This window comes from Argiope bruennichi, chromosome 11 (genome assembly GCF_947563725.1).
Source record: "Argiope bruennichi chromosome 11, qqArgBrue1.1, whole genome shotgun sequence".
NCBI classification, from domain to species: Eukaryota; Metazoa; Arthropoda; class Arachnida; order Araneae; family Araneidae; genus Argiope; species Argiope bruennichi.
This window is the reverse complement of record NC_079161.1, coordinates 93,368,273-93,381,799: the sequence shown is the minus strand read 5'-3', so window position 1 is coordinate 93,381,799 and position 13,527 is coordinate 93,368,273. Positions and strand designations below refer to the sequence as shown.

The 13,527-nt window shown below is 29.3% G+C and overlaps 1 protein-coding gene across 1 annotated transcript in view; it reads left to right on the top strand.

The window, feature by feature from the left end:
• The window catches only part of LOC129957209 (negative elongation factor A-like), a 29,065-nt gene extending 23,446 nt beyond the window's left edge, over positions 1-5,619 (top strand). The window contains exon 11 of the mRNA XM_056069432.1: positions 525-5,619. Coding sequence (XP_055925407.1) covers positions 525-700 — 176 coding nt within the window. The 3' untranslated portion in view covers positions 701-5,619. The remainder of the gene's footprint in view (positions 1-524) is intronic.
• Positions 5,620-13,527: the final 7,908 nt, after the last annotated feature.

Below are 13,527 nucleotides of genomic sequence, written 5' to 3'. Positions count from 1 at the left end.
ATATCATTCACTTTTATTTTTAAGAAAATGAAAGTGAGTCGAGAAGTTGGCTTTTATATTTTTTAAAAGATATTCCGAAGATTTTGTAAGGAGGATTTATATAAAATGTAATTTCTGATATCTAGAAATATTTTTCTAGAAATCAGAGACCACAATGGCTTAGTGATAAGATCTGGTCTTCAGAGATGGGGGTGGGGGTCTATGTTCTAAGCCCCATTCCGCCAAAGAACTGCAAATGTATGGATTTCGTTCATGTTAAATCAGTGAGGACTAAATGTCTTCCCACTAGCGTGGTGCAGAATTTAGAGTGGTGAGTGGCAGCTTAGGTGTTTTGTCATCTGACCACTGTTCAAAATTATGAGGTCCATTCTAAAATATTTATTATGTTCCTTTTGAATGAGACATTGTAACTGAACTTAATTGAACTCATCTAGAAATCAGAGATTAGATCAAATGCTAGGATTTTATACTACAAAGAAACAACCTTCATTTTCAATTATATGATAACAATTTTTCTTTTTCAGACAACCCATGCCCGCACTTGGGCCAGATTGTGACGATCATGCTCAGTGAGAACGAAGAAAAAGTACAACAAGTGGATGGTACGGTGCAGACCATGATTGTTGAAACACATTTCCAGATGAACTACAGTACAGGGGAATGGAAACGTGTCAAGAAATATCGTCGTATGGATTCGTAACCCCTAACCCATTCCAGAGAATCAGTGCAGGAATAGATACTATTTTTAGTTAGAGAGAATATCTTGCACATATTTTCCATATTGGCTGTTTCATTTTGTAAATACTTTCTTATTCGATGTAATTGGATGTTTTGCTCCATCCTCTGATTTGTTTTCCCTTCCTCCCTGTCGAGTCCATTCCCTTATGGTTGTGATGTCAATGCCTCTTGACTAAAGTTTTGTTGATCTCTGCTGTATTTTAAATTTTTGACCGTTGCAAAGTTTATATGAGCAGCTTATTAGTTTTTCTTGAAATGAGGATGTTTGGTTATCATTACTGATTGCAGTGCTGGTGGTGCTTGAGCTTTTTTTAGTGTTTGCAAACTGATTTGAAGTGTAGATTATTTTTTTTTTAAATATTATATACAGAACATTTGAAAAAGAAAAATTTAAAAATGGAATATTGTTTAAAATCAATCATTCTTCAATTATGGATTCTGACTCCAAGTCCAGTCATATAGAATAATTGTTCATGGAACATTGTTATGTTTTTCTCATATTTTTCAGAGTTGTCCACAAAAAATAATTGGGACATTATGGTTAAAGTTACCAAACAAACTGTGTGATACGAATTTTGTTTCATTAATTGTTTGTTAAACTTTAGTTTCCACATTTTGTTCTTTATTTAAGTGTATTTTCAAGGGATTATTTATTTTTTTAAACTATAATAATGAAGATTCTGCTCTTTCCTCCCTATTTTAAAGGCAAAAAATTTTGTAGGCCTTTTAAAAAAATTTAAATTATTTAAATATATATGTGTATAATTTTAAGAAATAAAATTTATCTTCACTTGCTAATTCTGATATTAATATGATTGATTATTAATTGCATGAACGATAAATTGTTTTTAAAGCATTTATTTTGCTTTTTGAGATATCTATTGTCATTGTTAATTTGAGATGGCTGTTAAATTGAAAATTCTGCTACTAAACCACCGATTCATGTTAAAGCTACACATTTTAGTACTATAGAGACAATTCCATGGAATTAATTACTTTTTGTTTTAAATTGAGTTTTAGTTGGTATATTGTCCGTTACTGATCTTTACAAATAAATATTATTCAATACTGTTTAATTTGGCATAATAATACTTAAAGTAATGTTCTTTTTTTTTTTTCCTTTCAATTTCACTTATCCGTAACTATAGATTTATTATTATTATTATTATTATTTAGTATCCTCAATTTTGAGGCTAAATCTTTTAGCTCGATTATGAATATATTTTGCGTTGGTCAGAGAATTTATGCAACTAGATTTAGAAGCAACTGATTTTTAAGTATTTTTCCTTAGTTTTTTTTTTTTTCTTTGCATGTGAAACTGAAACTTGAAACCATGCAATAATAATATAGGTTTCAGGCTCCCCTTCCTACTCCCTTCTTTTTACTAATAATTATTTTTGTATTACCCATCAACATTATGGAAAATCAAACAATCATTATAAATATATATATATATAATGTTGTTCCATTTTTATTATACCAAAGCATTGCTTCTGCCAGTATATATTAATGCCTTATTCGTGTTACGATGATAAAAAGTAATTTTTTTTTTCAAATGCATGTGAATTATTTTAGAAAATAAGTGCATCTTAATGTGTTTTAGTATGTTAATAGAAGTAAATTAAATGTGATTTGTCGATTGTTGAGGTGAGTTTTCTGTTATTCTATAACAGTTGCAACCCCGAACAAACTTAAAGAACAGACATATGTAATATCACTTAAAAGACTGTTTTGATTTTTAAAAGATTTGAACAAAAATCATTTTTGCATACTTAGCATATTATAGTGAGTTCTGTGTAATTACAAAGTATTGTTTAGATTTTTTCCCCCTGCCCCTTTTACAGTTAATATTTGCTTGCTTCATTATATTGTATAAAACTAATTTTTTTTAAACTATATTTCACTAATGATGCTTTATTTAATTGCAAAGTTCATTCCCAATTATTTTAATTTTAATGCACAATTTGTACTTTTGATTAAAATTCACAAATGAATTCAGAAAGGAAATAACTTGAAAAGCAATGCGACAAAACTTCAAAATGCACTTTTTCTTATTGATAGGTTTTTTTTTTTTTAATCAAATATTTCTTTCCTGTATAATTTTGCTATATAATTCAGGATTTATTTCTAAATATATGATGTTTTAATAAAGAAATACTTGTTAGAACACTTGATGCTTAAATGAAAGCAATAAAGTAGAAATTAGATGTTAGCATTTTTTTAAAAATATGCAATTATTTAAATAGATATTTGAAGAATAATTTTAAATGGATTCTCTCTTAATTTTTGGGAGAGAATTGAGTTCGAAATTGTATTTGTTTGCTGTTGCCAACTATTTTTGTAGATGGTCTGAAAACTGATAACAGTGCCATAATGATTGCCATGTAATTGAACTATATGGTCTGTGTCTTCCAAATTCTTAAGTGCTCCTTTGTCAAAATATCCTACCTTTAATAACGGTAGAAGTCAACCCAATTTGAGATGCTGTCGTATAATCTATTTCTTTGTGATATTGATAATCATTAATTACAATAACTTAACTGGGGTGTAAAAAAGTTATGCACTCATGCTCTGATGGATCTTTTATGAAATTTGTTAGTTTTGCATCTAAAATAATAACTGACTCTCATGATATCTACAAAAGTGCATAAATTATTATTGCTTAGAATGGCATTGCGATATAACTGTACGACATTTGTTTTTAATTTATCAGTTTGAAAATTCCTACTTGTAATTCCTATAAACTAATTATTTTAATTAAACTTATTGTATGATTTATTATATTATTATTTTGGGAAATACTTTTACTTTGCAGATGACAATCTCATTAAGAGTGACTCTAGTTGCTGAATTAGATATTAATAATAGAAAACAACAATATGCTCCTTTATGAAAAATTTTGAAAACTTGAGAAAGTTCAAACTTGGATTGCATATTTTGCTTCAAGAGATTCGCATTATTTTGTATAAGCAAACATTTTTAAATGGTTTTCTGATCATTTCTTCCCAACTGCATAATTATGTTCAGGATTTTTAAAAATTTGCTATTAAAATTAAAATGACTTCTGAAAGAAGACAATTTGTTCTTAGACTTTTTTTTTTAATTATTTATTGTTTAATAAACAAAAATTGCCAGTAATTTCTTTGTGCTAATTACCTTGATATCTTGTATCTAAGAAAATTTTACTTACTGATTTCAGTTGCTGCTGTAGCGTAATATAATTTTTAGGGGTTATCTAATATGTTTAAATCTGCTGTAACCTTTGGTGAAAATAATTAATGAAAAAATATATTTCAATCTAAAATATTCTATAGTTGATGGTGAATGTCTCCATTGAGATAGTTGATTGGCATGCAATCATTGCGATTATCGATAACGGAATTTGACATTGTGGAAGAAGTTACGAGAGAGGTATAGAAGGAGAAAAATATTTAGATAAAAAATTATTTGTTTATTTGTGGAGATATAGAGGGCTTGAAATTTTTAAGGTGGGAAAAGCAACTCATTGTAAATGTAAAATTAGGTTGTATGGAATATCAATTACTTTTTAATATATTATTAAAATATTTAATAGTAGTAAAATAATATAAATTATAAACTATCTTTTCCTTTTCAATCAACTTACCATAGTAACTGATGGGAAACTCGAAACTTCTTGCAAATTATATGAACTGTGGTTGACTTCTACATCAGTTTTTACTTCTTAAGTGGAAATTTTTCCTCAAATTAAAAATTGCCTTTCAGCCACGATTTCTACCTTCATACTGAATGTTAAGAGTACAAAATGTAAAAATAGGGTGTATTATCGGAATGAATATTTCAAGTGCATTGGGAACTCATATTTTTTGTTTCATTCATACATATATACATTATGTATTTGTAAATTTTTTTTTGTTTGTTTTGGTGTATCTTGTAATTTTACAGTGAATTTTAGATTAATGATTTTGTATGAAATGCTCTGTTCTAATGATTTCATTGAATGTGCAAAAATAAATTAATATTGCACTTTTTTAAATTAGGAGTTTTGTCTAGTCTGTAGAGGTGTTTTTGATTTGTTTATTTTGTTAGACTTTCCCAACACATTTTGTTAAATTTTTCATCATAAAGGGCTTACATTTGTAAGCTCTCTCTCTCTTTTCCATTGCTTTTTTTGAAATTTTTGAATGTTATATCTGTAAATGAGAAGTTTTTAAAAATAAATATTTTTCCATTGTCTTGACATTTGAGAAGCAATAACTGAATATTGAATGTTTCGGTTTCATTTATTTTTGTATAATCCTTCGAGAATTGTAATATATAATTTATGCCTATGTATTTTATTTGTACCAAAAATTTTTGAGAATAATTTATGTGTAGCTGCCTGCTGTGGTGGGGAGCTTTGTTACTAGTTATAATTCTTATCCCCCCTTTTTCCCTTTTACTTTCTATTATTTCTTTGGCTATTGACAGTAAGCAATATTATAAATGGTTGAACTGACCATTATTGTCTCCAAATGCAAGTGCATTATATTACTATTTATTTTAGGTTCATGTACAAGTGTTCTATTTTTGAATATAATTATTTTGATTTAAAAGAATCGTTTGTGTTTTTGACAAGAAATATTGTTTTAATAATAAGAATGTTTCCTTCTTTGAGTAAGAGTTTTACTAACAATGTGGTTAACTATAATATACCAAATTTTGAATGAGTGGATTTCTTATAAAGAAATGTATATATCATAGTGTAGACCAGCAATAACAAATATATTCTTTTAGAATTTTCTGTTATTATGAAGTTTTTATGCATAGATTTCATAATTCTCATCTAAAATCAATATTTATAAAATTGCACTATTTTGTTGTCAAAAATTACTGTTTTTATCTGTATAAAACGGATAATGATTTTTGCCAAAAAATTTACCAAATAGCAAAGTTATTATATTTTTTTTAAAAAAATTTGTAGTTTATTGCCTCTAATTTTGTTTGAATTATTTGTCTTATTTAAACTAAAGAAAAAAATATTCTAAAATTTTAATTTTGCTCAATACATTTTTTAGGTTTTGTTTTTTTAATTCCATAAAGTCTTGATTAATAGCATCTTTTATTAATGTTTACTTCTGGTGTTCTGAAAGAAGAAAAAAATCAAATTTCTATAATGTTAATATTTTATTAGCCTTGTATACAATTTGTGATATTGCAAGTATAGATTTTACTTAAAGATTGTATTTGTTTGAAATGATTTCCAATGTAAAACTTGGAAGAAATGCTATGTTTTTACAGGATGATTCTATGTATCAAAATATCTGCATCTATATCCAATTTTGTATTTTTTTTTTTTTTTTTTTAATCAGTGTGTTGATTTTGATTCAAGTTTTGAGTTGTGTTTAATTACTACATTGAAAATTCTTACTTATTTTTATGTGCAATTTATACTAATCTTGTATTCAGTTGAAAAGTTTTCTTTCAAATAATTCCTGTTTATGCGTTATGGTAATAAGTATATATTTTTTTATGTGGAATGCAACCAACGAATAATTGAATACTGTTTGGACAATTCACAAAGTGCTTATTTGTTTTGAACATTAGCCCTCCAAGTGCCATGCTACAACATTCGGCTTCTAGTGCCTCCTAATTGCTCAGGCTATCATTTCTTCTCATTTTTCATGTTATAGTTTTAATTTCAAGAATGTTGTCCTAATAAACTTCCGGTAAGGTTTCATAAATTGTACAGTTTGGCTGCTTTTAAAGCTGACTGCTGAATGCAGAAAATAATGGTTTGGATACTTGGAACATTGAACGTAAAAAGAAGTAGTGTTCTCATGTAGGTCTAAGCATTGCTGGTCTGAATGTAATAGTTCTATGCATCACAACACTAATTAAACCTAACTACAGTAGAATGAATCTCTCATATCTGGCAGTTGCAGCATTTGATAGATTTAGTAATTATAATATAAGAAAATTGTATTAAGTTGTAGTAATTGTGATTAATCTGGTGATTACTGGTGGTGAATCATAATCATCACTGAACTTATTGGTGATTATGGATTAACCATAACAATAAATTCCAGAAATTTATATATAATATGTTTTGCGATGCTATTTATTGAAATTGTGGCTTATGAAATCTCTTGGTTGTCTATGAAATCTCTTGGCTACATTTGAATAATATCAAAAATTGTGCTGATTAATTCAAATTAAAACACAAATACATAATTTTAAATATTAGGAAAACAAAATAAAGCAGTATTTGAAAATCAATTTACTGGCATATAAAAGTTGTTGGAGCTTTAAAAATCCATCGTGTGCATATGTGTATATACACTATGAAGCTTCCAAACGTCATATGAAAACATGTATGAACATTGTCTGATAAATACCATGAAAATCTGCAAACCTCTATCACCTTTTTTCCATATAACTTTTTTTGCCTTTTTCAGTGCATTTTGAATTATTTCATGGTCATTAGAAGGGATAGGGAACATAATATCATATGTTTGCCCTATTGTGGATCTCCTCCAATTCTAACTTTCTCCAAACATGTAATGAAATCTAATATGTTAAATAACAACTGAATGTATATTTAAAAAACAAAAACAAAAGATCTTCAAAAATGTTTATCTTTATGGCCCCTGGATTAACTTGGAGATTTTCAGATTTCAATTTATATAGTCTAGTTTCATTATACATAAAATGCCAAGATCGTCAACAGTTTGTATTTTTTATCTTAATCACAGGGAGTCATAAAAATAAGTGAGTAACCATTAACCTCGCTGGATCTGAGAGATTCTTCTGCGTTCTCGAGTAGCCCCAGACCTGGGAGGGTGCCTGAGCTTAATTTCTTCCCCGAAGCAAAGTGATCCTCAGGAAATCCACACACTATCTGTGATGAGAGCTCTGATAAAGAGTGGTTTTCCTTCGCTCTGTTTTGTTGATCTGTAATTTATGTATGATATTGAATATATGTACATTGAATTAACTACGCAAGAAACGTTTTTCGCAATAAGATTATACTTAACAACTTTCTAGAACTAATAAATGTTATGTTTAAAAAGCAGGCCTCTTTCCTTGTGGTTGCAGACGAATTGTTTGTTATGAAATATGTTTTATATGTATGTATCTTCCAACAACTACATTATTTCCATGGTAATTGGGGGGGTTTGCTTTAAAAAGGAGCTAGCTCCAATTATTGATGTTTGCAGAAAACTGTAAAAAAACGTTTGAAAATTCCAAATTGTGTACAGCTTTTCCTTTTGATCAATCTTCTTATTTGTTCCTACATATTATGACAGTATTGTCAGTCAAAAATATATTTTCCAGATGACATTGGAATGTTGGAGCCACCTCTTTTTTGGAACCAAATAGATAGTCTAATTCTATAAAAAATATTTCACAATTAAAATACAATTTATTCTAATATTATTTTATTTAAAGTAAAATATAAAAAATATGTACATGAAGCTTGGCCTTAAAATCAAAAAAATGTATTCCCATTAATCATCAGACTTCCCCTCTGTAACGTCGGGATCTGCTACGTCGTCGGGTTGTAGTTCATCGTAGAACCACATACTATTTTGTGGAATGTATTTGCGAGCTACTTCCATTTCATCCTTATATTTTGCACTCTTAAGTGGAAGAAGGAAATGGTGATAGCTCCAGTAGCTACCTTTATATTGCAACAAACCAATGAGACAGACGACTCCATGGCTTGAGTAACGCGAGAATCAACGATTGGAGCTACAGCTTTCTAGCACTAAATGAACTTTTTTTTTCACCACCTGATAGTACATGTAACTCCAAATTCCCTTAGGTTGGTACTATATCCTTTTTGCAGTATACCCTTCAATATCGGAAATTAGTTGAAAAACTAGAAAAAAAATCTTCGAAAAGACCTTTTAGTCGAATCTTCGCTCACTGATAGGGAAAATAATTTTAGCGTGGTTAAGGCGGTTTCCTGTTCTAGCATGAATACAAAAACACTGAAGGCGCTCCTCATAATAAAAATGAATATAAGTATTGGTTATAAAGTTAAACTGAAGATTGATGACTTAAAGAAAAGCAAAACAATGAAACAAATTTGTAAATGTCTAACAAATAGGTTTAATTTGTTTTATAAGCTAAATCGTGTTGTGCGATTTTTTTTTTTTTTGTGAAAAAATTTTACTTATATAATTAGATAATAATAAATATCTATTAAATAAAATTTGAATATATTTGTTTAAAATTATTCATTTATTATTATTAATAATTGTTCAAAAATTAAATGAAGTATATTTTAAAGTCAACTAAAATTAAATGAATTAAAATTCTTTAGAAATATCTGTTCTTCAGTAATTTGTTGATACTATGTTACATGTAACATATCGGTCAGAAGTGCTACCGACGACTGGGCAACTAATATTGAAAGTTTTTATGTATACAGCTCTAAAGGCTATGTTATTCTCTGCATTTTAATACCAGCCCAGCCCTAAAATATTTTCTAAGTTTGTCCAGGCCAACTAAACTTTCTAGAGACATATAGGCAATATTGATTTTGGAGCCCTATTTTCCACTTCAAAACTATTTTTTTAATCGTTTTTTATAAAATCTTTGTTTTAGCAGTTTTAATGTAAGAAATATTGTGACAAAATGAAATAAAACATTGTGGGTCCCTTCATGGGGATTTTATATCTCATCTTGGAAACATTTTAAATTAAAAAATAATTTTAAACAAAATGACAGAAAAATGCAAAATTTCTTTAATGTAATTTGATAGAAAGTACGAGAGTTGCCTTTTAAGTCTTTACAAACGACCCATAGAAGGAATGCGTTACTGAAAATTGTCTTCAGAATATTTGTAAAATTCAGATTTTTAAATCTTGGAATTAGAGGGTATCTTAGAAATCGTCTGCGTATTTTGTTTACAGTGAGTGTTCAAAAGAAGCAAGTGAGTGAAAAAAATGAAATAACTCGTGAAGGTTGGATGATTTTTTATGATTTTAAGAAAGGCCTCACTCAACAAGAACGCATGGAATCGCTTCGTGAAACTTTTGGTAATGAAGCAACATCAGAGAAGACTGTTTACAATTGGTTTGCAGAATTTCGTCGTGGTCGTGCATCCGTCAGTGATGAATCTCGTGAAGGACGACCAAAATCGGTAGTGATTCCAAAGAACATCGATGCTGTGCGCAAGAGGATTGAAGAAGATCCGCATGTCAAGTATCGTTGAGATTGAAGCATCCCTTGGCATATCACAGACTGCAATACATTCCATTTTGCACGAACATTTAGCTGTTAAAAAGATTTGTTCCAGATGGATTCCGCACAATGTGACAGAAGCTCACAAAAAGAGGCTCGTGCAAATGGGTGTAAGGAAATGCTAAAAAAAAAAATTCAAATTGGGAACAGCAAAATCCGCATACAACATCGTTACTGGTGACGAAGCTTTGATATGTTTGTATGAGCCTAAAACTCAACAGCAATCCACTGTTTGGGAGTTTCAAAATGAACCGAATGCTACTAAGTTCATGAAGCACTTCCAAGAAAATGATTGCTTGTTTCTTCGGCCTGACAGGACATATCGCAACTATTCCTTTAGAGGATCGAATAACTGTTAACGGTAGATGGTACACAGAAATTTGTTTGCCAAAAGTCATCAACGAAATCAGAGGAAACAAAAATCACCGCATCGTTCTTCATCACGACAACACCAGCTCGCAGACAGCACTTGAAACAATTGATTATATGGAAGATAAAAATATTGAATGAATGTCTCATTGCCCATATTCTCCTGATTTGTCGCCTAACGACTCTTTCTTGATTCCTTATGTCAAACAAAAAATGCGTGGGCAGCGATTTTCATCACCTGAAGAAGCTGCTGATGTTTTCCAAAACCATGTTTCTGAGATATCAACTTCAGAGTGGTAAAATTATTTCAAGATTCGGTTTGAACGGATGAAAAAGTGCATAAATCTTAAAGGCGAATATTTTAAAAAGCAATAAAATAGTTTATTCTCAAAAAAAATTCTTTTTCTTCCATCCTTTTGTAAAAATTTAAAAGGCGACCCTCGTATGCTAGGACTGTTGACTTACAAGTCAGTCAACTAATTACAAAAAAAAAGTTCATATTTATCTGTTAGCGAATTGAAAAATAATAATAATAAACTAATTAAAATAGCATTTTAATTTGAGTAAATTGGAGTACATCGCTCTTGTGAAATAAAATGAAAATTCAGAATTAAATAGCTTTGAAAATACTGGAAAGGAAAAATCACGGTGCTCTAAAGTATGGGGGCTTTTGAGGATGTGCCTGTTTGATAGTCTGCCTTAAAACCAATATAAAGAAAATTGATAATTTTCGCACCTAATTTAATGTTTAAAACAATGAAAGAAAATATTTTCTTAGATAGAAAGAAAACTCGATTGAAACATTTAATGAATTGGTGACAAATTTAAATAATGCATTACTAAAATTTTGAATATAAAGTATAATAGATTTCTTTTTTTAAAAAGTTCCTTCGTATTTTTGTAAATTCAAGAAAATGACTAAGTCCTCCCCCCCCCCATGTTGTATCTTTGAAAGATATGTATAAAGTAATCAACATAAGAATGTGCATCTATACTTTTAAAAGGGAATGTTTGTGTATTTGCATTGTCCATACAAATCTGTTGTCCTTATTTTCATGAAATTTTGTACTCATGGATTGTATTGTGACTCAGTACTCTTCGAAGTCCAACTTTTAAAATTAACCCTTAAATTTCTGATTTTCTTTTAAATAATTGATTAAAATCTTTTAATTTCCTTTCTTGAACAAAATGAGAAAAAATGCTTTAAAGCATTATATTTTATATATAGTTTACAGTAAGAGTTAATATGTTACTACTCGGCAGTCCTGGGTTTTTGTTCAGTAAAAAAGAATTGTGAACAATAATAAATATGGACTTAAAATACTCTCCCATGCGTAAAACAGCAAGCAGTATCTGTGCTTTGCACTTATCCGCGGATGAGCGGAAGCCACAAACTGCGTTTGTGCAAATAGCAAGAGCTGTGGTATGCATATGCGATACATTTCTTTGTTTAGTCTAATTTTAAACAGCATTTCAAAGCTCATTATGCCCAAAAAAAAGGAAATCCAACCTTGGCCGGAGCACATTAAATGCCAAAATGCTACGGGTTTTTTTTTTTTTTTTTTTTTTTAAGCGTGATAATGAAAATGTAGAGGAAAGAAACGTTCGGTTAGCGAATATTAGAAAAAGAATGTCGAAACTTAGGGAAGGAGAGTCTTCTGTTGAGCGAAGTAAACGTCTCTCTTTAATTTGCATTGCAATTGAATAAGAGACGGAATGAATCTCATCACAAAAATTTTAAAACAACTCTTCTATCGAATATTTTTAGTGGATTGTTTTGTCTATAGACATATCATATTTTTATCTTTTTAACAGACTAAATATTTCTGAATATGTGCTATAAAAATTGTTTTGTAGTTATTCTTGATGATTTTTAAATATATTTTTATGTTCGTGTGGCATGGGTGGAGGCTAGACTTAAGTTTAAAGTTAATTTTTCCTCTTGGATGTTATACCACGGGCAACGCTGTGCGAGTACTGCTAGTTGTAGAATAAAATGTAATATCCCTAGCCGTGCTTAGAAAATAAATAAGCTGTCGCTAGTAAAAAAAACTTCGATCCCGCTTAGTTTTTAATGTTGCAAGAACAGAATATTGTGCATTCACCACGAGAACACTTCCAGACAAATGTCTATGTTTACGGCGGGGGTTATAGAAACAGGTTTCTATAGGGAAGATCCATTTCGAGTGGGAGGAATCGAATGGAAGTTTCGGGATTTCTTTTTTTCTTGGCGTTCAGTTTGAAGCGATATTAGGGATGGAATTTTCAACCCCAAATGATAAAATGAATGCAGGAATTTATGGATCCTTTAATGCTACGCTGCTCATGATTACCGATATACATTGAAAAGAAAAGCTCATTTATCACCCTCTTATTTGAAAAAGTTTAGAATAACTAGATTTCTTTTTCAACCCGGGGAAAATGAATAAATGCTCATCTAGAATACTATTTTAGAGTAAACTTTTACAGCTTTTTTCGGCAAATAGTATAAAGCATTGTTGGGTTTATTTATCTGGGTTTTCCATTAAGTCCGGGACCTCTAGCACGCGCCTGAATGAACACTTGAATTATTTTCAAATTCAGAATACTTTTACATATAAACTTTGCGAAATTAGTTATGTTACAGAAAGCTTGTGCATATTGAAAATAAATCACAAATCAAGGTTAGATTTTAAAAAATTGACAGTATGGTAATTATTAATTTTATGTTTTGGAAAATAGTATATACTTCAGAAAAAAATAAATAAATATAAATTTCAGAAAGTTTCAAGCATATTTAACAATGAACAACCGTTTATAAAAATTATGAAATAATTACGATTAATGACACTATTATTTTTATGTTAAATTAGACAGATTACCTCGCGTTTGCTCCGGAGAATTCGATATTACTGGATAAATTTAAAACAAATGAAAAGAAGACGATTCATTTTTTTGTCATGCATAATTCTACTTTAGATTTCTTAATTATTTTTTCTTCTTTTGTGCAATCGTTAGACATACAAATAATTATTCAGATTTTCTATTTAATTTGTATTGTTCTTTGTGTACATATGACAGGATTATCAGATATTTTCAATATTCCGATATATTCAAATGATTTTCGGCTTAGTAAATTATTTTTTGAATTTGTTTTTAAAAATTAAATGCAATAAAAACAAATATCGCCAATTTGGCGTTAAACGTGCCAATATAAGAAACGTGAAT